Here is a 25,879-nt window from a genome sequence, read left to right on the forward strand (position 1 = left end):
CACATAGGCACTTCCTTGATGTATATGGTTCTGTGGGGAGATAGGGGTAGGAGAAAGAGAGGAAGAAGGAGAGAGCAAGTGCTCCCTCTCCTTATAAAGCCATCAATTTTATCCTATCAAATTAAACCACATCCTTATTACCTCATTTTTTAATCTTTTTTTAATATTGAAATTTATTTATGTATTTATTTTTATTTTTTATTTTACCTTTTATTTAATAAATATAAATTTCCAAAGTACAACTTTTGGATTATAACAGCTTTTTCCCCCCATAACTACCCTCCCACCCGCAACCATCCCATCTCCCACCCATTCTCTCTCCCATCCCATTCTTCATCAAGATTCATTTTCAATTATCTTCATATACAGAAGATCAATTTAGTATATACTAAGTAACCTGTTAAAATTTATATCTCTAAATTCTAGTAACATAAGGACTTAGGGCATCAACATATGAATTTTAGGGAATACTGTTCAGTGTGTAACATCATTATATACGTTTCTGTAACATGTTCTCCTTTCTTAGAATAAATGTATTCCACTCACCTGTTTACTTGCTTGTGTCTCATTAGTATGTGAGTTTCATAAGTATCTTCAAGCCAGATTCTAATTAAATCACCATGATATTCAAAAAGTACAAAACCTGATACTTAATGGCATTGTGGTAACTGGTGGCTGAATAATTGAAGAGATTTTATCAAATCATATTCTATCGTGCTTCTTTGCCAAGTCAGAGTAGCAAACACCATTAGAGCTGGGATAGGAGGACTGTTGTGCCCAAGCAGGCACTTGGAGCATTGCTGAGACAAAACACCAAAACAAGCCTCTGCCCACTCAGCTACTAAGCTTCACGACTTCAGTCTCCTCCAAAGTTCTCATCAAAGTGCATAACTAAAGCTAAACATAGACCAGCATTCATGACTGGTCTAGGAAGAAAGTGCTACACCTGTTTATCTAAGCAGCACACCAACTCAATTTTTGAATTATTTCAGATGAACCAGATAGTTAATAATACGGTAAACAAATAAATTATATCTACTGAATAAATTACCATGTGATAAGGATAATATACCCCAGAATCAGTTAAGATTAATTACAAAAAGACAATCGAAGCCTGTACAAAACTTTATTGTACTCTGAATAACAAGCATGTAACACAATTTTGAGCATGACAAAAGATGAAACATTTCAAATTCTGTTTCTTACAAAAGCATTAAGTACAGTACACCAAGATTGTTCATAATGTTTTAAAATTTGCTGAAAATATCAAGACATACTAGGATTTCTGTTGCTACCTTTCTTTCCAACTAGAACATGTATTCCCACTAGCTTTGCTACAATGAAAATTAACATATATGGACATACACATGTAATACATAGAATGCAAACTGAAAGCATACAACAAATATTCCAATTGATCAGTAAGTATGAAATAGAAAGTTCTTTTAGTACTTCTGAATTCATTTTCTCTGAATATGTTGATCAATGAAACTTTTCTAAAATGTCTTCGATGTCATATAATCTGACTACTCCCAACGTCATCCATGTTTTCTCATAGCATATTCATTCTTTAGAGTTTGAAAATGAAATGAGAAACACTTTAATCTTCTTCAGAGGTGATATTCAAAATGTTAAACAAGAGGTCCACTGACCCTAACCAACAGGCACAAACACTGGAGTAAATGATAAGGCTGACAACACAGTTGTCTCTCAGTATCCACCGATTCCAGGACCCTCTCTCACCCCCATACCAAAATCCCCAGATGCTGAAGTCCTGTAAAATGGCATGATATATGCATGTAATCCACGCACAACCTCCTATGTATTTTAAGTCAGCTCTAGATTACTTATAATACCTAATAAATATAAATGTCAGGTAAATAGTTGTGATAGTATAGTGATTAGGGAAGGATGACAAGAAAATAGTCTCTACATGTTCAGTTCAGATGCAATATTTTTCTGAATATTTCCAAGTCATGGCTGGTTGAACCTGGGGAAGTAGAACATGCAGATAGAGAGGGCCGACTGTACCGTTTATCCCAGCTGAATATCAGCCCTGATCTTATTTCCCATGACCAGATATGCTATTGCTAATGCAGAAGCATAAGTTGTGAGATGTGAAACATGAAATATACACGGACATGAAATTGAATTCCACTCTCTACTACGTGGAGACTGAATGTGAAGTATTTCACAGTGATTAAAATTGACTGGCTAACAGGCAATGGTGGATTTTTATACTTAATTCTGATTAAAATGAATGGACTTTATAAGAAACCCTTGAAATTTAATTAATGCTACTCATATCAAGGTGCCCTATTACTGAGGAGGCTTTAAACTCAGCCTATGTGACCTTTTATAACTCATATATTTTTCCTGCAGGACACAAATAATAAAAATGCCGAGGTACTTCAGTTTGTTTTCAAGGGATCGCTGTTGGGTTTTCTTCCTGAGATGCAAAAGACCACAAAAGAAAAGCACCATGCCTAGGCTGCTGAATGAATCACCAGACACTAATAGTTTGGTCCTTTTCTAAACGGATCTCTTCCAACAACGACACTAAAGCACAGCGATGGGTCACAGATGCCAGGGGGGCCTGGCTGCCCTTGGATTCCAGGATTCCCATGATCTCCATCTTTCCCAGGAACACCTGGGTCTCCTGGGGGACCTTCTTTGCTTATTCCAGGAGGGCCCTCTGGACCTAAAATGGGACATTAGCAATATGTGAACAGAACATTTTGGATTATGATTTAAAATAGCATTCTGCAAAAAAAAAATGTAAACTGACAATACACTTAATGAGCATTTTGTATATTTGCACTAATTGAAAAGAGAAAACATTCTCTTCCTAATTCCATATGCTATCCACCTTGAAAAGAATTATTCAAAAGTGATCACTTATTCTTTGTAAAAATAGGCTAAACATATTATTATAGCAATCATGCTACTGATTAAGACAATGAGCAAACATTTTAATATTCCAATTTGTAGACTGCCCAAGCTTATTTCTTATTCACTATCTTTTACCAAAGTTATTCTAAATTACCAAATGATAAATACACATAAGCAAAGGCTCTAAATAGTGATTTTTGTTCCACATCTGCAGTAAAACTGATTATTTCCATTATACATTTTTAAAATTTCCATATCTGAATACATTGTTATTAACATATCATTATAGTGTGTACAGCATTAATTTGTCAACTGTTGCCTGATTAGTGCAAGTATCATGCTCAAGAACAAGACACTGATCTTAGGCCTTTTAAAGATGATGATTTCAATTTTTTTGAAAAATATTCAGATTTTAGGCTATAGCACAATAGTTTGAGGTATTTCCTACTACTCTACTTCCTGCTACTACAAATAATAAGCATTTGCTTTGCACTTAACTACAGTTCTACGTATCATTATAATTGTTCTATATAAACTATATTAAAACATTTGAACCACTAAAAGCCTATGAATTAACAGCATCTAAAATAATAATAGCAAACCACTAAAAACATAATTACAATTGTCATGTTATGTTCTGAAAGTAATATATATATTAGTATTTTAAAAATTCCACTCAAGTTATCACCATTTTACAAATAAGGAAAATGTTAAATATCACAGCTAGCAGGGCTTACATAAGAGTCCAGTTCAGCGTTATTGTGTGGCCCTCAAAGTCACAAAAACTATACACTGGATAAGCCAGAATGACTAAAACTATTCCAGAACATTTCTAAGTAGATGTTAGACATCTTATATGAAAGAGACAACCTTGAATTATCTGTGATTGTAGTACAAAAACTCTAGTAACTGGATTTCAGCGTGTTAAATGTGAATCACTCAAGAATGGAAACAACTGTTTTGTCTTCCAATGATTTGACAGTGTCTTGTTGTTTTTCTGAAGTCAAAATGTTCTGCAACACTTCTATGTACCTGTCTATTCTTACCTGGGGGGCCAGGAGGACCTTGTTCTCCAGGAAAGCCAAACCCTTGGCTCCCCTTCTCCCCGTTTCTTCCTGGTAAGCCTGTGGAGAGTCAAATATGTGCCTGAGTTTACATTTCCTGAAAACCACTGCCTTCTAGATTGCTTCTTTCAAAGCTGTTAATACATACACTGAAAGAAAAGTAGAAAGTCTTTTTAAAAACAGCCTGCCATCTATTTTTGTATTACTTGTGGGAAACAATTTTTGAAGCAATGGTCAAGATGAAAGACTCAGTAGAAATTAAATTTTAGGAAAAGAAAATGGCTGGGAATTATTATCTTTTGTATTAATCATTGTTCTTTTAGATTTGAAAGATCTAAATTGTTCATATAGTATTAAATAAAAAGCAAAGAATTATCAACAAAATTTCACATAAAAATTCAAAGGCAAAAGAAGTTGTGAGCTATTAAAAGGTTTTGTTATAAAATATCATTTTTATATAAAAGTTTTTTTGAATAAGGTAGTAGTACAAAAAGTAACAAAAGTTAAAATGAAAGTCAAAATGCTATCTGATTTTCTATTTAAAGATCCAATTAGACTTCAAAAAAATTTCTAGATGCATTGTGAACATTTTCTAATCTATAACTTCACCTGTTCATAATTATGACCTCTGCTCTCTACTCTAGAATATTGCTATAAGAAAATAGAATAATGAATTCAGCTGACAAATGATCTAATGATTTAGGAACTTACAAATTTTTTCCTCATAATAACAAAGATGAGGGAGGCCGTTTGGCACAGTGGTTAACCTGCCACTTTGGACGCCTACATTGTCCCATGGTGTAGTGCCTAGGTTTGAGGTCTGACTTTGTTCTCCATTTCAGTTTCCTGCTAATGTATATCTTGGGTGACAGCAAATGGAGGCTCAAGTACTTGGTTCTCGGGTCGCTGTCACCCACATAGGAGAGCCACATTGAGCTCCTGGTTCCTGGCTTCACCCTGGTCCCGCCATGGCTGTAGGCATTTTGGAAGTGAAACAATTGATGGGGGATTCAATCTCTCTCTCTCTCTCTCTCTCTCTCTCTCAACCTCTCTCTCTCCCTTTCTCTCTCACTCTCTCTGCTTTTAAAGAGGAAAAAATAAATAAATTAAAAGAATTTTAAAAACCCAAAGATGAACTCTTCTTGCCTATTAAATGAATATTGTGTATGGATAATAAAAAAAAAAAATGCCCCTTTCCCCCACTTGCTTATTTTGCTTATTCAAACAAGTTTAGTACCTTTTAATCCTCTGGCACCTGGACGTCCAGGAGCACCCATTACTCCAGGAACACCATCTCTTCCTGGCAAACCAGGAAACCCTCGGGGACCTTCTGGGCCTATGGGACCAGGTGGTCCAGGAATGCCAGGGGAACCATGTTGGAACCGGCAATGATCACAATTTTGAATTCTTCCACGCTGAAGTAGGACTGGCAGCTGGGCTTAAAAACAAAGAAACCCCATCCCTTGTGTTTAAATGGTGACTTACAGTTAACATGTCAAAGAACAACTTACCCAAGAATGTTATGATCACTGAATATGTACATATGTTTTCAACAATAATTTCACTGGTAAGAATTTAACAAACATGGGAATGGGAGGTCAGCGCTGTAGCTTAGCAGGTAAAGCAACCATCCACAGTGCCGGCATCTCATATGGGTGCCAGTTCAAGTACCAGCTGCTCCTTTTCTGATCCAGCTCTCTGCTATGGCTTAGGAAAGCAGTAGAAGATGTCCCAAGTCCTTGGGCCCCTGCACCCATGTGGGAGACCCTGAATAAGCTCCTGGCTTCTGGCTTCAGATCAGCACGGCTCTGGCCATTGCGGCCATCTGGGATGGAAGACCTCTCTCCCTCTCTCTGTCTCTCTGTCTCTCTCTCTGCCTCTCCTTCTCTCTCTGTGTACTCTGACTTTCAAATAAATAAATAAATCTTTAAAAAAAAAAACATAGAAATACCATTCCCCTGTATAACAAATTTATTACAGTGATTGCTTAAACCAGGGAAAAGTATAAGCGCCCTCACAAAAGAAACTGGTCGATTAGACATCATATTTTTTAATTAAGATATAAAAATTATGCTGCAGATAAAATTTAATAATGGTGTCAATAATGATAAACTTTTATAAAAAGGATTACAAAATAGTACATATATAAACATAGATACCAATTAAAGGGGCCTATAAGCTATACTTTTTAATTTATCTAATTAATATCATACACAACTTCAATCAAGAATATCTATGACTTTTATACTTTGAAAAAAGTTGCTCAGTTCTTTATGCTTGACACTTACCTCTTAATACATCAGTGCAAACTTGGCGAATAAATTGTTCTGAAAATTCTCTTCCCTGCATCAAATTATAGGTGGTTATCAAATGTGCACACCAAGTAAAAAGCATGAAAATACATAAATTGTGAAAGAAACAGAGTACGTACAGGTTTCCCATCCAATCCTGGAGGTCCCTGAGGACCTGTTTCCCCAGGTGGTCCCTTGGGACCCACAGGCCCCATCAAGCCATCCACCCCAGATTCTCCTTTGGGTCCAATGGCACCTCTGACACCAGGCTCTCCATTTTCACCTCTCTAAAGTACAAAACATCGTTTAATGTTAAATTTAAACATTTCCTAAAGTACAAATTGCCTCTTAAAAGTCCTTAAGGATATAACAGAGCATGTGTATGTGTGTGTGTAATGTATGTTATGTGAAAATACTACCAGTGATCATGAAAAAATTTTCAAATGCTATTAAACTGTCATTTATCCATACACCCAGCCAACCAGCCCTATAAACAGCCACTATTTATTGGGAGTATATTGTATAAGTAATAGGTACAATGCTAGATATATAGCAATAAATGTGGCATAGTCCTGTTCCAAAGATGCTTCTGTTCCAGTGGGACAAATGCAGAAATGCACAATATTCTTTACTGAAAAATATGCAGAAAAAATTCAACTCTCATTCAAGAAAGAGAATAAAAAATATTGGCAAACACGTTAGATTTTTATAGCAAATTCAGTATAAATATATTCACTAATTCGGAAATTCTACTGAGGAATACGAAAGATATTTTCTGTTTACAAAATGAAAAGCTAGATTTACAGGATAAGAAACGCAACAACAAGGTCTATGTAGGGGGGGATGTCGTGGCCTAACAGGTACACTTGCCACTTGCAATGATAGCATCCCACATCAGAGTGCTAGTTTGAGTCTTTATTACACTTCTGATCCAGTTTCCTGCTAATGAGCCCAAGAATTCAGCAGAAGATGTTCCAAGTGCTTGGGCCCCGTCCATCCATGTGGAAGGAGTTCCAGGCTCCTAGCTTCAGCCTGGCACAGACCTAGCGATTGAAGCCATCTGGGGAATGAGCCAGCAGATGAAAGATCTCTCTCTCTCTCTCGATTTCTCTTTCTCATCTCAGTCACTCTGCCTTTCAAATAAATAAATACTTCTTTTTAAAAAGGAAGCATAATATATGAAGGAACATACCTCTCCTTTCATACCAGGATGACCTTGAATTCCCTTTGAAAGTTAATAAGAAAAACTAGAATAAATGCACAAGCTACAGTAATATGCCATGCATCTTTTACCAAATATTCAATCAAACTTTAATTTTCAGGTAGGAAATTCAACACTTGACCTCATGTGTGAAGCTTCATTTCATGCACTAAATTATTGTAAAAACTTTACAAAACTATCTCAGGCTATGGGTATACGGTACATAAAACATAAATAAATGTTATGTTTAGACTTGAGTTTTTTCTCCAAGATATTATACTGTGCATATGCAAACACTCAAAACCTAAAATAAAAAATCTGAAATGAAAACATTTCCGGTCCTAAGAATTTCAATTTTCTTCAGTAAAAAACACTCTTTAAGGCCATTCTTTAAATATTGCTTTTTTTTTTCTAAAGAACTACAGAGACTATCTGTTCCAGATATAATCCTACAACTAGAGCCAACCTAAAATGAAATATAAAACAGTTAAGTTCTCAGGATAAGAACAGAATTAGAGCTGAAACTGAAAACAGTTCACATCCAAGAATACATTAAGATGATTTTGTGAGAGAAATATTCACTTGGACTCTATTCACAAAATGAGGGCCAAAACATTACACACGTGCAGCACTTGATATGCTGACAGACACTAAGACTTTGTTTACGTCAAAGCTTGGGTTGCTGAAAAGCAACAGCTGCTCTTGCCCCTGGGTATTGCATTTAGGCTCAGTTCCTGGTCGTGGAAAATGCCGTTTCCAACAAGTCAAGGACACAGCTTTCTATGGAACCCAAATCCTGCATTAGGGATGCAACGTGGGCTATTTAGCTTGAAAAGTGAGAGAAAATCAAATGAATGGCAGCTAGTGGCTAGCTAAGCTTGAGCTCAAATTCCAGAGGACCTAGGATAATTATTCCAAAATGTTCAGCGAAGGGCATTAGCTTTGGGGGTTGAATGGATAAATGGGTGAAGATCCTATGAGAACAGCTGTCTATAGAGATGGTGTGATTAATTTAGGGGAACTGAAAATCTTTTGCGAGGGAGGGGAATAGGCACAGGTTCAGTTGTGTCATCAAGTTGGTTTGAGTTCGTGGATATTTTCCATCCAACATAAAATAATTATATGATTCTATGTAGGTAAACCTGATTAATTCTTCCTCTCCATTACTTATGCTCTTAATTGTTAGCTTTTTAATTCTGAACTCTTCCTCAAACCTAGCCCTCAGTTTCCATCCTATGTCATAAACAATCCTGATGTCATGCCATATGCTTTCAAACACTCTGCCCTCTGGTTTCTCTGAATCTTCAAGTGAGGGATACGGAGACCCTTATCCTTGGAGACATTCCTACATAGTTAAACCCCACCTTCTGAGTTGGTAAAATCGCTAAATCGTTCTCCCACTGATACTCAGAGACACAGCTGCATTTTATGGGAGAACCCAAATGCAGAGCTTGACATTTCGATTCAGACTTAGGTGGAATGAGGTCAACATCTGAAACTATAACACGCTACATAAACACTAAGTACATCTATGTTTCTTCTGATCCAATTTGACTCTGACTGAATTTGGATGACACATGGCAAACTGAATGAAACATTACCTAATGAGAAGAGTTTAGTCAGGGAAAAAGCAAAATAATCTTATTACATATCTTTTCATAACCCAGTTCCTCCAGATGGTATTTTAGTTAGTCTCTAAAGAAGTAAATTATATCTCTGAACAAACTGGAAGGAACTAGTACATTCCTCCACTATACGTGGCTCCAACTGTTCATACTGCAAAAGAAAACATGACTAAACAGTAGATATGCTGCCATGGTGGTGCTGGCTGTTTCTGACCAATAACTTCTTCAAGAACGAGGTGGAATTGTCACCTTCCATCATTTACTTGGCCAGAAGAAATCCTGAAAATCAATGTTCTCAGTATCAGAAAATGAAAATACCGCAGGTCTTCAAAAATTCATGGAAAGTATATATGTGTGAATTTTAAATATTTTTCACCAAAATAAATTGATCTTCTATCCATGTTTCCCTGAATCTTTTAAAGTAACTTCTTATAAAACAAAAAGCATTATTGCACCCCCACCTAGCATTTTCAACCTTGCATATTTAGGACACATATTACCCCGACCCTCTACTTCATTCACTTTTATTTGAAAATTGCTGAATTATAGGATTTATTATCTCCTTTATATTCAAAAACAAACCCAAATACCTGTTGACCTGGAATTCCTTGTCTTCCATTTTCTCCTTTTGGGCCCTTTAATATTTAATAAATAATAATTCAGCACAAATATGATATAATCACATATACAATATAAATTTTATACTATCTTGAAGTCTGAAAGACATGTTACCAAAGCAGTGATGCAAACATATAAATCATGAGAGAGATAGGAAAGTTAGCTACTTCAGAAAAAAGGGCAAAGTGAAAACAAAGTCAACCTAACATTCTAGTCAAAATGGACACAAAGAAAAAACTACTGACTTCAGAGGAACACATAAATAATTTTAAAGAATGAGAGCATTCTGCTGAATCCATATTAATAACATGAAAATAGCATTAAAATTCAATGGATGCGAAAATTTTTATCAATTCGTGACACGATTACATTCAGTGTTGACTATGGGTAAGTGAAGAAAAGCAAACCTCTTAAAAATTTTCTTTTGGCCGGCGCCGTGGCTCACTAGGCTAATCCTCCGCCTTGCGGCGCCAGCACACCGGGTTCTAGTCCCCGTCGGGGCGCCGATCCTGTCCCGGTTGCCCCTCTTCCAGGCCAGCTCTCTGCTGTGGCCAGGGAGTGCAGTGGAGGATGGCCCAAGTGCTTGGGCCCTGCACCCCATGGGAGACCAGGAGAAGCACCTGGCTCCTGCCTTCGGATCAGCACGCTGCGCTGGCCGCAGCGCGCTTACCGAGGCGGCCATTGGAGGGTGAACCAACGGCAAAAAGGAAGACCTTTCTCTCTGTCTCTCTCTCACTGTCCACTCTGCCTGTCAAAAATAATAAAAAAAATAAAAAAATTTAAAAAAATTTTCTTTTGTAAAATTAAAGCCATATTGTTCTCCTCCAGCAAGAAATTAAGTGTAGATTTTTAAGTAAAGCCAAATTAGAGAGCATTAATAAGTACATAAATATATTTGTTGATTCAATAATATTTCTTAATTTTTTTTTGTTTTTTAAGTAATTTATTATTACATTCATTTGTTGTGGATACAGCAAACTATACCCCTACGGTTGTATCTATGAACCTCATGGGAATTGTTCTCTGTGCATTAATATCACATTAACAAGAGAATTGATGAGAACTGTGTTGTAGTAATTATCATGTGTTGTTGTGATTCAATAAATATTTTTGAATAACCACTATATAAAGAGTGATTACACTAAATCCTGAAGAACTACTTCATCCCTATCTTGTGGAAGATAATTAAATTGTAGGACGACACTCTTAGGTAATATAATCAGTGAAAGATCTAATAACTAAACTTTTAAATTGGTCTTGCCTGGTATTTTATCCTTTAATTAAGTAAGTGAATTGTCCACATTTATTGAGCAGTACCAGTTTTCTGGAACTCAGGGACATCATTGTTGCTTTCAAGTTGCTTACTGTTCCAGGATGTGGAAAGATGAGCAACTAAATCAGGACGGATAAAAACACTGACATAAAAGTGTACAATGCATAATTGAATGTGTGTGCAGCATATTACTGAAAATCAAAATGGGGCACCTGACAGAGGGGGCAGGGACTATAGCTCGCTCTTGAACACAGCCCTGAGAGCTGAGTAAGAAGTATACAACCGGGACGATGACAGATGGGGTACCAGGCAGAAGACACACATGACACAAGCAAGTACCTGTAGTTCCTGTTGGCTAAAAGAGCACAGCAGAGGTGGGCAGGTGTGTGGGTAGCTTGGCAAGAAATCACACTAACAAAGAAGATTCAGTCAAACCAGCAGGCAAATTATGGGACAGACTTGACTTTGAACTGTGTGAGGCATCATTAAAGGATCCCTAAGCAAACACATGGCATAGCTACTGCATGTTGGTAAAGTGGGAGGAGGAAGAGAGTTGATTGGACTCACGGAGACTGATTACAAGAATGTTACAGTAAACCAGGATCCCTGACACAAAATGATTAGGACAGTGGGGACAGGGAGGAGGGACCAAGTTCAAAATATGTTTAGGGCTCATAGAACAACTGAATGTGAAGCAAGCAGACTAGGTTTTAGGATGCCTTCCAAGATTTTTTTCTGAAGTGGGGAAGAGGGATTGACTGTGTGGTAACACCAAATACTATGAAAAGGAATCTACAAGTAGGAAATTATTTATGGAGAAAGATGTCAAGTTTGGTTTTCAACAAGTTGCTGAGATAGAAACTGGAGCATGCACACAGATGTAAAACTTACCTTGTTCCTACTTAAAAATTAATTTAAAGGAATTTCATTATAATAATATAGGAATACCTTCAATAAAAAATTGCCTGGAAAACAACTGAATTTTGTCATGCTACTCTGAAAGAATAAATTCATGAGGAGGGACAATTAAGACTGTGAACTTAATAGTTTTTGACTGTTATTATTTCAATTTGAAATTTCTCCCAAATGTATCCAGAAATCCTACACCTTACATAATTGTATCAACTTGAATATGCTTCATATTTGGTATTGTTTCTTGTCAGATCTGTTTTTCAGATAAGCAATTTAAAATCATTTTAGAAACAAAACACTATAGATATTCAAATAGATAGATTTTTTGTTTAATTATTTGGTTCCTAAGTTGTCTATGGCAGTGAAAAGGTGAGGAATATTTAAGTTATATTTGGTATTGTCTGAGTAGCTGAGGAGCAAAAAAAAAAAATTGGGGGGGGGTTGAACAATTAGACATTCATGGGGAAAAAATAAAGGAATTAGAAAACAATATAAGATTTTTAAAAAGCCCCAATTTTACTGTTAAAACAAAAAAAAGAAACGCGCATAACATACCTGAATGCCTTTTTCACCTTGATCTCCTTTGTCCCCCTGCAAAAGGACAGTTTAATATGTATTATAATCTTCTATATTCTGTATTCTTTCAAACAAACATGTTTTTCTTCAGTACAGAAATCTGTAAGGTTTCATACAAATTCCACAAGTGCCTGTATATACAGAAGCTGACTCTTAACACAATATTTGGGAAAACAAAAAAGCCACATTATGTCAAAATGATATTCTAAAAGAACAGTTTCTTGTGCTCGTACATGCAAAAGCAAATTTACCACCATTTCAATTTTACCAGGAAGAATAAAATTTTTCATTTTGTTCATCATCTGATATTAAACAAATGAGAAAACTTGTTTTGACAAATGCTGTTTTATAAAATCAAATTGAAAATCTTCCATTAACCTAACAGTAGCCACAAGTTTATAGGAAACAATGACAAAGTAAAACACAATGTTTAAGTGGTATTTTAGAAAATATACACTCCAAAAATGAGCTTCTAGAGGAAACCTCATATTCCATAATGATAAGTTTCATAGAATTTCTCATCTAGAAGGAAAATTAGAGACCAACCAGAACAACGCCCTCATTTTCACAGATAATAAAACTGCTGGTTACAACAGGAAATTGAATTTAGACACCTTCTCCAAACTTTCTTTGTATCTTACCATGATATCTAAAGAATCAACTTTTGTGTTTACAGAAAAAATACAGATTTTCCTTAAAATTTTCAATCAGAAAATTCTTTTTAACACAGGTATGTATTCACAGATTTAGCTAACATTCACCAAGAATCTAATGCTTAACTGCTGCTGACAGGTCGACCCCCTGTCTCTGCTCACGCTTCCAATAGCTCTTGTGAACAAAAATGACAAGATTCATACTGCATTTGGTAATACAGGGGCCTAGTAGACAACATATAAGGAATACAAAAATAAAATGGTAAAAATGGAAACAGCAAGAAATATGAACAAGGAGACATAAGATTTTATATTATTTTTAGAATAAAGGCCTGTATACAATAAACCTCCAAAAATTCATAGAAAATGTATATTAGGAAAGCATTATACATGTATTTGAAATTTTTTTCCACAAAAATCAATGCACATTAATTTGTTACAAAATCAATAGTTTGAGGCACTTAACTTTATAAGAGATCAACCTCACATCAGGTTGTAAAGAGCCTCTATCAGAACATCATGGATCATAAAGTAAGAACAAATATCCAATTTAAGCTGAAACTTGGTTCAAAGAATGGTGAAATCACTGATGCTAGATGAAAAGTTTCTGACCACCACAAAGAAATCATAACTTTACAAATGTATAACTTGTTTTATGAAAAGATGAATATGAAGTTGAAGCCCATAGCAATTGACCAAATTAATTAATGAAGAAAAATTAACCTTGTTCATGCCTTCATTTGATAGGACAAAATGATTAACAGCAGATACGAAAGCCAGCACCATAGGCATTTTTTAACTGATTCAGCTTACACAATTCTGACTGAGAAGCAAGCTTTTTGTTTGATGAATGCCAAGACAGTTGTGCCCAGATAAGCTGCAGACAACAAGAAACCTTTCTATGGACATTCTTTTCTTTTCTTTTTTTTTTTTTTTTTTAAGTGGGAGCTAAAATAGCAAGGGTTATTAGGGAAGGGACATCCATAGGATGTATGGGCACCTCTCCAGACAGAGCCTGAGACTGAGAGAGTGCCCAGTCGCTCGGACTGAGGGGGGGAAGGAGCGAGGTTACATGGTTGAGTGGAGAGAGTACACCTGGCCAGACCAGGCAGGCGGCTCAGCAGAGGCAGAGGGCTGAGCGCCAGTCCGGTTGAGGCTGGGGATTTTTAAGGAGATGGGTCTTGCTTCCGCACCTCTGCTCCTCTTGGAACAAAGGGCTTTTTGAATGTAAATAGAAAAACTTCTCTCTTGAAGGTCTGAAACAAAGGACTTTATGGATGCAAATGTTATCAGACAGGAGGAAGGGTGGGCAGGACATTTTCAACAAGTGGAATCAAGATCCTGAAGCATTTCTTCCAAGAATCATAACAGAAGATTAACCATGGCTTTGCTAGTACAATCCCGTAGTACAACCAAAGCAATGGCTATCAAGAAGCAGTCCAATCCTAGCAAAAGCAGAAAGTGAACAGAAAAGACAATAAATTGTTAGGATGTTCAAGGCATTTTTCTTGTTTACCTTCTTGGGGACTAAAGAACAATAATATCTGTTTATGAGGAAGGCCTTTCGAGCAAGCTAGCCAGAGGTTCAGCAGAAAACCTCCAGGTAAACCTCACCAGAGTCCTGACTGACCACAATAATGCTCCTGCTCATCCCTCACACCAAACAAGGACAAATTTGTGAGGGTTTCTATGGGAAACCACTAGGTATGTAAAGTTTTTCTTGAGCTTCTTCTGACTTCCTTTTGTGTCCTGTACCCAGTTTTCTTCGACTACATTGTAAATTTCCAGGACTCCTCAGTTCTTTGTGGATGGGGTAAATGGCTAATACTATCACTGACAAAAGTGTCTGGAACTTGATGGAGTTTATAGTTTTTATCTTTTAATTCCATCTTTCTCACCGATTATTTGATGCTGCCTCATATTCACAAGTACTTTTAGCTGCAAATGAATGTACATGTAGTAGTATGGACTTTGGCACACAAGCATCAGTTGCTCCTCAAAAATTTTAAACAAATAACATTTGTACAGATACAGCTTAGCATGCTGATACTTTACCAAAACTAAGGATAGCAAGAAAGAGACACAGAGAAAGAGAGAGAGAGAGAGAAGGAGACAGAGAATATCTAATATTTCTATCTTACCTCACCAGATATTTCAAATCAATATATATGATTTGTAATTTAAACTTTTTAAATTAATTTTAAATGAACTTATTTGTGACATAATTGCTCCATGGCAAAATAATTTAGGCATAATTTTTATATTCAGAATTTTGTCCCATTTTTGGTAAGAGTGATATTCTTATTTTGGTAAGAATGTTTGAAACTGACTTTTTAAAAAAAAATTATAATTCACTCGAATTGACTGAAAAAATTTGAATTTACAGGGTATAACTTAATTATACATTTATATTTTCTGATTTGCATTCCTCTTCCAAGATCTTCATCTAGAAGACAATACCCACTCAGGGATATAAAAGGAGCCAGAGTTATTAGCACAGGCTGAGCACATTACACACACATCACTTATATTGGGTATTTATTATTAAAAATACAACCAATTCTACTACGTGCATTCACAAAAGAGAAACCTAGGGACAGGTGTTGTGGCACAGTGGTTTAAGCCACTGCTTGAGACATGGGCAAATATTGGTTTAAGTCCTGCCTCTGCTTCTAATCCAGCTTCTTCCTAATGCACCTTGGAGGCAGCAGATGATAGCCCAAGTATTTGAGTTCCTGCCACCCATGTGGGAGACTCCGATGAAGTTTCAGTTCCTGGTTTTAGCCTAGCCCAGCCTTGACTGTTATGGGCATTTGGGGACTGAGCTAAAGGATGGAAGATATTTCTGTCTCTTTTTGTCTCCCCCTGTTCGTTCCCTCTCTTCAAAATTAATGACATATTTTAAAAGTGATTTCTATTTTCTAAACTATGCATACCTTTTTTCCTTGAATCCCAGGTAAGCCCATGTATCCTGGTTCTCCTGGAAGGCCCAATGCTCCTGGCTCTCCCTAGAAAACACACAAATTCCATAAAGATCATAGACAGATTACTTATGAAAAAATACCAGTGATTTTTATCTCTTATATAATATATCAAATTTACAACGGATGATTAAATATTTGTTGACAATGAGAATCATTACTACAGAAATAATAAAGAATAAAAAGTTTACTAGGGTTCCAATAAAATTTTCTGCATTTTTCCCTGTCTTTGCCAATTGAAAGCATTCCACACTTTAGAATTATATAAAGGTTTGCTATTTTAAGTCTTCAACAACAAAACAAGTAACAATATGCATGTATTTATATGCATATTTATATGATATTATATATGTATATTTATATATTTATATCATCATCCACTGTTCTCATTTATGATAATTTTTGTCTGACACACACATATTCAATTATTAAGTATATTCACCCTAAGTGCGCAATTTGATGTCTTTTAATCTCAAAATATAATAATACTGGGATTTTCCTTCATAGTCATTATGTATCTTTATAACATGATTTTTAATTTTAAGAATATTCAACTGTATAGGTTAACTTTTTTTGATAAATTTCCTAATGTTTAAAATTGATTTTCAAAATTTTATTTTTATAAACAGTGATGGGATAGATATCCTTATAGTTAAATTTATGCATATTTAGTTTTCTTCATATACACAGAATATCATTTTCTTAGAAACAAACGTTTGAGCTATTCTCAGAAAAGGAAATCTTTTATAAGTTATCCTAACTCAATTTCCCCACCCTCCATCATCCTACAGGAGTTTTTCTTTCTGAAACTAAGATTTTTTTTAAAAAAGAATTTTTAAGTAAAAAAATCCATGGATGATGCCTTGACAATTTTTAGGATCTATCTATAAAAGATGAAACATAGGGGCCGGTGGTGTTGGCACAGTGGGTAAAGCTGCCTCCCGCAGTGCTGGCATCCCGCATGGGTGCTGATTCAAATACCAGCTGCTCCACTTCAGATCCAGCTCTCCGCTAATGTGCCTGGGAAAGCAGTGGAAGATGGCTTAAGGTGCTTAGGAACCTGGACCCACGTGGGAGACCCAGAAGAACCTCCGAGCTCCTGGCTTGGATTGGACCAGCTCTGACCATTGTTGCCACTTGAAGAGTGAACCAGAGAATGGAAGACCTCTCTCTCTCTCTCTCTCTCTCTCTGCGTCTCTGTAACTCTGCATTTCAAATAAATAAATCTTTAAAAACAGAGAGAGAGAGAGAGAGAGAGAGATGAAATATAATATCCTGAACAAGTTTCCTGGGTTTTGTCTTATCTTTATCTTTAGTCCAAATCTCTATCATACTAACCAATGACCATCATTTTTTGTGGAAATCAAGATTTATTCTCTTTGCTTTCTTGTGCTAATTCCTGAGGCAGTGAATACTCCTCTAGGTTTTAAAAGGCAAAAGAGAACTTAAAATCCCATAGAAATAAGCATGAACCGTTTGGTTTGAAGGAAATTGTTAAAAGCACTGTAAGAGTCGAAACTCTTGTGTTAAGCTATTTTATACTCTGACTCCGAGAGTATATTTACATTTGCATGCACTTTTACCATTTCTAAAAAAATTAAGCCAAATTTTTTCACATCTTTATTGCCCAATGATAAACTACCTAAAAAAATAGAAATGAAACCCTGCACTAGTCATTTTCCTCCTTTGGTATAAGGTAATCTTTAATTTCATGTATCTCTGCTTAAGGATTTCAAACCATTAATTTTCTCAAATAATGAGAACTTACACGGTAAAATGTCTTTGCAAATATTCTCAACTGCATCAAATCACAATTACCTTGTTCCCAGAAGCCCCAGGCGTCCCTGGAAGTCCAGGTTCACCTTTGCTCCCCTGTCAATGAACAAAATAATTTAAATTAAAAAATTAGTCATAACATTCGTGATATAGGCACGGAAGGGAATATATTTCAATTTTCCTATTATTTGAAACATATTTTTTATACATAAAGCCTATTAATTAGAAAAATCCTTTTAGTTCATCAAGTAAAAAGTAGAAATACCACTGTTCTGCAGGAATACCAATAAGAGCTATCACCAATAATCAAATCACAAGATGTCAATTTCACTCATACACAATAATTCTTTTGGTACTCTATAAAATAGCTACCATAAATCAGACAATATATGATATTTATCTTTTTGAGTTTGGCTCATTTCACTAAGCATAACTTTATTCAGTGGGGGATTAACATCATGATTCAAAATAAATTGAAGGTAGGTTATTGTGAAAATTAAAAGAAAAAAAGTGAAAGAAAGGAAGGAGAGTGGGAAGGAAGCATCATTCTTAGAACTGTATCTAGGAAATACATGAAGCTTGTTCTCTTTATATTATTTTAAAAAAGGAAAAACAGAAAAAAGAAAAATGTTAGTAAAGAAATGAATCTGCACATTTATAAAAGTCTCTTAAAAGCACGTGTTAAATTTGGTAGCTCCATGTATAAGGGATGAGATTGGAATTGTTAGGGATCAACATTGATTATCTTGGTCTGCACAACGTACAGTCAGGGGCCATGCATTAGGAACATCCTCTGGGCTTACACTGCTCATCATAGTCCTGTTTCACTTTTTCTGTATGACTCATCTTCAGTGTCTAACTGAAGGAAAGAAAATCAGCTGCAAATATACAGTGGCTTTTTGAAGCAGCAAGAATCAGAAAGCATTTAGTGTGTGCTACTTTTCAAGACTGCTGGGTAATCCTTTGTAACCCATGGGCCAACCCAGGTCACTGTATATTTTTGAAATAAATTTTTACTGCGACACAATCACAGCCCATATCCATCTGTTTATCTATGGCTATTTATTTTGCAGCATAACAGAAAAATTAAGACAAAATAGTTACGAACTGGCCCTTTGCATAACAAATTTCCAACACCTGAACTAATATATTGCATGAAAAGAAGGCGAAATGCTTCACTGAAAACATTACACTAAGTATAATTTTAACATCTCAGCTCTATTTTTAACAAAAGAATAGTACAAGTTCAAGATGAAGGAAACCACATGATTCATGTAAAAATTAAAAATAAACTGTGATGCAGAAACATCACTTCCACAGCCCAGCATAATCAGTACAATCAATTCAAGTCATCGATGCTACAAATACATTGTTCTAAAATCATTCATGAAAAAATCGGGTAGGGGCCGGCACAGTGGCGCAGCGGGTTAACGCCCTGGCCTGAAGCGCCAGCATTCCATATGGGTGCCAGAAGAAGCTCCTGGCTCCTGGCTTTGGATCAGCGCCGCTCTGGCCATTGCGGAATTGGGGAGTGAACCATCGGATGGAAGACCTCTCTCTCTCTGCCTCTCCTCTCTATCTGTGTGTGTGTGTAACTCTGACTTTCAAATAAATAAAATAACTCTTCAAAAAAAAAATCAGGTAAATTTAATTGCACTTCAACTTAGTGTGAGCCAATATGTGATGAGGCTAATAAAAAAAGCTGATTAAATGTCAGACTATATGAAAATTAGAGCATCCAGAAGACTGTGAGAGAGCTCACTGTGTCCCAGTTATCAGGGAGGATACACTTTCTCTACACCTTCTTTATGAGCACCAGTTTGCATAATTAAATAAGACAGTTCCAAAAAGACAGATACCATGTGTTTTCCCTGATCTGGGATAACTAATAGTGTACTTGAAAGGTAATCTTATAGACATGAAATAGGCACTTTGAGATGCGATGACTGTTTACAGCCCTTGTCTCCACTGTGGAAGGACAGTGTATTTTGTTTTGTTTTGTTTTGTTTTGTTTTTCCCTCATACTATTTGTTGAACTCTACTTACTGTAGGGTTAATTTCATGAGTATAAAGTAAACTGAAAACAGATCTTTGTCAAAATTTAAGAGTATGAATGGGAGAGGGAGGAAGAAGGTGGGAGTGTAGGGGGCGAGGAGCATAGGGTGGAAAGAATCACAATGTTCCTAAATCTGTATATATGAAATGCATGAAATTTGTATGCCTTAAATAAAATTAAGGAAAAAATTTTAAAAGAAAATTATGAGCAACTTCTACTTTGCAAGTTCAGTCATTCAAGAGTTTTAACTAACTCTGTTTATACCTGCTGCTATTAGGATCCATAATAGTCCAAGGGACCATAAGGGTCCAACAATGATAAAACAGCAGCTACTTTTCCCTAATTGCTGGGCTCCCTTAACACTTTATTCTTCTCTTTATAATTTTGTTAGTATAACTAATTTAGAAATTAAAAGTAGGATAGATCATATTTATCTATCTGGTGTGCCAGGGTTAATTTCCCCGGAACAGTGTCAGCTCAAAGGTTGAATGTTTCCAAAGAAGCAATTCTGTCACTTCCTTTTGAAAGGTTCTCCTTGAATCTACTCAATAAATGGTTGGGAATAAAAATAGTTTTCTGAATCAAGCCAGAATTTATTTGGTTTGATCCCTACTCTGTTTAATTCAATTTTTTCCATCCTAAAACCTCTACCCATATGATATTGAAAGCATGGTCAACATGTAGTTGGCAAAACTGGCAGGCAGAAGTAGACAAGCTAGTACAAGAGTCGGTAAACTGATTCATGGGCTAAATCTAAGCAAAAGAGAAACAGTAGTCCTCATAGCACAGGATTCCATATCCCCATAAAATAGTCAAACCGGGGTATTCAGTTTCCATCTCACCTTAAAGTAACCTCACCTGATATCTTAAATATATTTTTCATGCTCACCTTATTTTTCCTTAATCTGAAAGAAAGCTATCTTCCCCACAGGAATAGGGGAGTGAATATCTAATAAAATTTACTAGAAGGCATTTTACAAAAAAATTTTTTTCACACACATTCCACTAAGTAAAAGTAAGAAAAGGAAAACTAGAAAATTAGTAAGATTTATCTTCAGTCAGTGGTTTTAGAACAGAGCTCTGTAGAGTTGCAAGTACTTCTAAGTGCTCAATGAAACAGCAGAAAAGAAGAAGGGACAAACTGGTGAGTTTTTGGATCCTCCCCAACTTGCACAAGATCTGGTTTATTTTAGCGTATTTCATGTACTGAACTTTTCCTTAAGACTTCATTCTTACAACTTATTGTTCATGGAATAATAAACACATTCATAGTAAAAATCAATGTAGTTAAAATTCTCATTGAGGGCAGGCATTTGTCTTGGCAGTTAAGATACCAGTTAAGATCCCCACATCCCACACTGGAGCCTGGGTTCAATACCTAGCTGCACTCCTAACTAGTTTCTTGCTAGGGCAGCCACTGGGAGGCAGCAGGGGATAGCACAAAAGGTTGGATTCCTGCCATCCATATAGGAGACCTGGATGAAGTTCAGGCTCCTGGTTTCAGCCTGGCCCAGTTCTTGCTGTTTCAGGCAGTTGGGGGAGTGAGCCAGCAGATAGGAGCACTCTCTCTACATATATATCCCTTCTTTCTCTCTCTCTCTCTCTGTTTCCCTCTCTCTCTCTCAACTTCTTCCTTCCTCCCTCCCTCACCACTTTCTGTTTCCTTGTCTCTCAAATAAATAAAAACAATTTTAACTGTCATTGAAGTTATAAATGGCCACTGTGATTGTACAAAGTTCTCAATCTTGTCAATTTCATTATATTTACCTTAGATCCTGGTGTTCCAGGCTGGCCTGGTAAGCCGGCAATTCCCATCAAGCCCTATATTTTAAAATGTGAATTTTAAGAATAATTTGGAGGAAAAAATTAAAAATTAAATAAATGTTCAAGTTATATATTTTCATAATAATTAATACATTAAATTACAATACTACATTTGGGAAATTTATACAAATACCTCCAGAGGATAACAAAAGTAAAGAAAAATCAAATGATGCAAGATAGAATACAGGCTTAGTAGACCTTTTATAATGCTGTTGCTCAAAAAGCCTATACATGGCAAAAATGAATAAAGTTATCATAAAACATAACAGTAAAGAAAAGTTGAGTTCTTTCTACATGCCTACCTCCTTCCTTGTGTTACAACATAAGAATAAAGCTTATTCGTGGACATCATCTTGATCAACTTATTTAAAACATCTATCTTTAACAATATTTTGAGAAGTACAATCTAATAAATTATGTAACTATAATAATAACTTCAAAATACAAAATGGCCATTTTTTAACCAATCATGTGATTCAAAGTAAGACAAAGGGGACCAGCATTGTGGAACAGCTGGTTAAGCCACCATATCAGCATTCCAAATCAAGTGCCAATTCGAATTCTGGCTACTCCACCTCTGATCCAGCTCCCTGCTAATGCAACTGAGAAGGCCCCTGTCAACCACATGGAAGACCTGGAAGGAGTCTTGGCAGGAGTCCTGGGCTACTGGCTTCAGCCTGGTGCCGACCTGGTAATTGCAGCCATTTGGAGAGTGAACCAACAAATGGAATATCTCTCTCTGTCTCCCCTCTCTGTTACTCTGCCTTTCAAATATTTAAACAAAGCTTTAAAAAATAACAACTATACATACTCTAGTAATTAGGACATAACAATTTATATTCTAATGTAAATACTGTTATATGCACTTAAAACACTTGGCAAAAGAAATAATTTAAAAATATTCAATTAATTTCATCAGAAAGTATGATCTCAATATGAAAATAATGACAATAGCATGACATCACTAACTATGCATTTATGTCAACTTAGGATGTTAAACGCAATATTGCAATTATAAAATATAAAATACGCTAGTAAAGTGAATAAAATACTTAAAATTTTATATATAGATATTTTTGAAGTTCACTGGATACTATTCAGTGCTTTCTTTTTTCTGGAGGCTAGACTAGATACTGATGAATAACCAAATTTAATTTATTATTTTAATTAGTAAATAACTTGGTAACAATGATAGGAGGAAAATCATTCCATTTTAAAGGGAAGTACTTTCTTTTAAATCTCAAAACTTGAATTTTTACTTAATGGACATTTCCCCTATTTACTCATGCATGCAAAAGTCATCAAAGCTCTCACCAGCTTCTGAATGATCTATTTTTTAAATTTACATAATTGAATAAAATTCATATACTTTCAAATCAGAAAGTAATATTTTTTACTTAAAGAGAAAGCTAATAACAGGCAATTCATAGATTAAAATCATCATCACTTCTAGTAAAAACTAGTATTTTTTAAACTTGTACACAAATGAAAAGGTTTCATAATTTCTAGTATCAAACTCATATGTCCCTTCTAGTCTTAAAACTTAGTAAAATTACTTGCTAACTAATTTAGGCCTTTCTTGTACTACCTACTCTGAACATTTTCTCCTTGATTAGCACAATAAATTTGTAAAACATGAGAAAAGAACAATCACTGAGTTTTAGAATTTTTTCATGGTACTTAGTATTCTGTTTTAAATCAATAGCTATGGGGCCGATGCTGTGGTGCAGCGGGTTAACGCCCTGGCCTGAAGCACCGGCATCCCATATGGGCGCCGGTTCTAGTCCCAGCTGCTCCTCTTCCGATCCAGCTCTCTGCTATGGCATGGGAAAGCAGTAGAGGATGGCCCAAGTCCTTGGGCCCCTGCACCTGCGTGGGAGACCTGGAAGAAGCTCCTGGCTCCTGGCATCAGATCGGTATAGCTCCAGCCCTTGTGGCCATCTGGGGAGTGAACTGGTGGATGAAATACCCCTCTCTCTGTAACTCTGTCTTTCAAATAAATAAAATAAATCTTTAAAAAAATAAATAAATAGCTAAAGCATTTGATTTTGATTTATCTGTAATAAGGGTCCTTAAATTTAATTTCAGTGGTCAACATTTTCAGAGTCTGAAAATGAGCATAAACATGATATTTTTCATAGAAATGGGTGTAATTTATGGACACCAAAAATCTAACTGATACATCCCTATAGTTTTGTGAACCCCAGAGCACAAACTCCTGGAATATAGTAATAGCATTTCAAACACCTTGATAACAAAGTTATTAACTTACTGGCATTCCTGGTGCTCCTTTTTTCCCTTGTGGTCCTGGAGACCCAAGTTCTCCCTAAAAGTGAAACACAGATCAAACTTAAAAGTTGTATATTACCTATTAATTGCCAGGAGTTTTCTATCAAAGCATTATGGAATGAAAATTTAGCATATATAAGACCAAGTGGCCTGTCGTCCTTTCTTCTAATACAAGAAATAGTAAAGCAAGACAAAAAAAATAATGGATTTAACTTCTTATAGATATGGGCTTAGGGTATGAGGAATTGCTATTAAATATTTTCATTGTGATATACCATACTTTCAAAGGAACATCAAGTAGTTCAGAAAGAGTTGGTGAGATGAAACAACAGGGAAAAAAAAATCAAGAGGAAAATTTTCTTGTTATCATAGAGTTTAAGAGCTATTTATCAAACATAATTTATTAATATTAAATCTAAATTAATAAAGAAAAATTAGTGTTTAGAATAACAACACTTATTCTTCAGTTTCTTGGTTTGTGGCTAACTAAGTGCCTAAAGGAAATTTTAAATCCAAAATAAAAGTCCAGAAAAGGACACTGTCTTTGAGACAATGCTGGTCTTTTAAGCAGTAGGGAAGTATTCAAAGATCCCTCATTTTAATAAAATACACTCTGGAATAGGGACATAATTATGAGGATTTGAAGAGTATACAAATCTCTCCTTAGGCAGACATATGAAGGATTCAAGAAGGGAAAGAATGTTTGAAGGTGCATGCTCAGCTCTTGGGGAACAGTGTTGGCACCCATGCTAAGAGGGCAGGAATCATAAATATCTAATGATAAATCAGGATTTCCAAAGGGAGCTAAAGTGCTAACCATGACTACCAGCCAGAGACACCTCACTATTCCAGAGTTAGGATAACAGATCAAAGACAAACAGGCATGAAGCAACGAGCTCACAACCAACAATAAAGAAACAAGAGGCAGCGAGCCACAAGACTAAGAGTCAGCAGGAATAACAAACACACTACACATATTGGAATTGTCAGAAAAAGAATTTAGAAATATATTTAAAAATTAAAAAATAGAATCATGAAAGATTATTAGGACTGAAAACATAAGGACTTCAAAAATATATGGAAAAATACAATCAAAGATTTTTCATGTAAAAAATTTATAATTATGGAGAGTGTTTATAACATATAGTTTCTATGAATGTTTTGAACACCTTCTATATAACAAGTCTACCAAAAAAGATATGGTTTCAAAACTTAGAACTTCTTTAAATGTGATTAAACTTCTATAAATATGATCCTTGATAAATTTTTTTAAAAATAAACTGATAGTTTTAATAATAGATTAGACAAAATAAAAGAAGAATATGTAAACTGGAACCTATATCCGAAAAATTAACCAGGATATGAGACAGAATCAGAGATATGAAAATATGGCTGCCCCTAAGAGATACAAGGTATAAAATTAGATGGATTGAAATACATATAACCAGAATTCCAGAAAGCAGATAAAATGAAGCAGAAGTAGTATGGAGATAATGGTTATTTTTTCTGACAATAAGTGGAAGTAACACTGCAGCCCTAGGATGCAAATTGAATTTCCAACAAGATCTATGACAAGAAATCCACATCAAGACACACCACAGTGAATTTTAAGAAAACTAAAGACAAATATATTTAAAAGAATGCAAAACAAAGGGGTATATCACTTATAAAACAATGATTTGTTGTTAACAATATCAACCAGGAGATAATAGAAATTACTAATTTATTAAGAGAAATTAATTGTCAACCTTAAGTTGTATACTAATTAAATAAAACCTGAAAGCTTACTATTATTGTACAAAAGGAGCATCTAAAGATATAGTTCAGGAAGAAATAAGCTATACCAAA

General features: G+C 35.4%; 1 protein-coding gene across 2 annotated transcripts in view; it reads right to left on the bottom strand.

Moving 5' to 3' along the window:
• Positions 1-1,130: 1,130 nt before the first annotated feature.
• COL21A1 (collagen type XXI alpha 1 chain) overlaps positions 1,131-25,879 on the bottom strand; it is a 172,134-nt gene continuing 147,385 nt past the window's right edge. For both annotated transcript variants that reach the window (XM_062186299.1, XM_062186298.1), the window contains 12 exons: positions 24,015-24,068; positions 21,686-21,739; positions 17,905-17,958; positions 16,042-16,113; positions 12,432-12,467; positions 9,664-9,708; positions 7,440-7,472; positions 6,388-6,534; positions 6,245-6,299; positions 5,194-5,394; positions 3,939-4,016; positions 1,131-2,701 (listed from right to left, as the gene is read on the bottom strand). In XM_062186299.1, the coding sequence (XP_062042283.1) occupies positions 2,514-2,701; positions 3,939-4,016; positions 5,194-5,394; positions 6,245-6,299; positions 6,388-6,534; positions 7,440-7,472; positions 9,664-9,708; positions 12,432-12,467; positions 16,042-16,113; positions 17,905-17,958; positions 21,686-21,739; positions 24,015-24,068 (1,017 nt within the window). In that variant the 3' untranslated portion in view covers positions 1,131-2,513. The remainder of the gene's footprint in view (positions 2,702-3,938; positions 4,017-5,193; positions 5,395-6,244; positions 6,300-6,387; positions 6,535-7,439; positions 7,473-9,663; positions 9,709-12,431; positions 12,468-16,041; positions 16,114-17,904; positions 17,959-21,685; positions 21,740-24,014; positions 24,069-25,879) is intronic.

This window comes from Lepus europaeus, chromosome 3, assembly GCF_033115175.1.
Source record: "Lepus europaeus isolate LE1 chromosome 3, mLepTim1.pri, whole genome shotgun sequence".
Taxonomy (NCBI): Eukaryota; Metazoa; Chordata; class Mammalia; order Lagomorpha; family Leporidae; genus Lepus; species Lepus europaeus.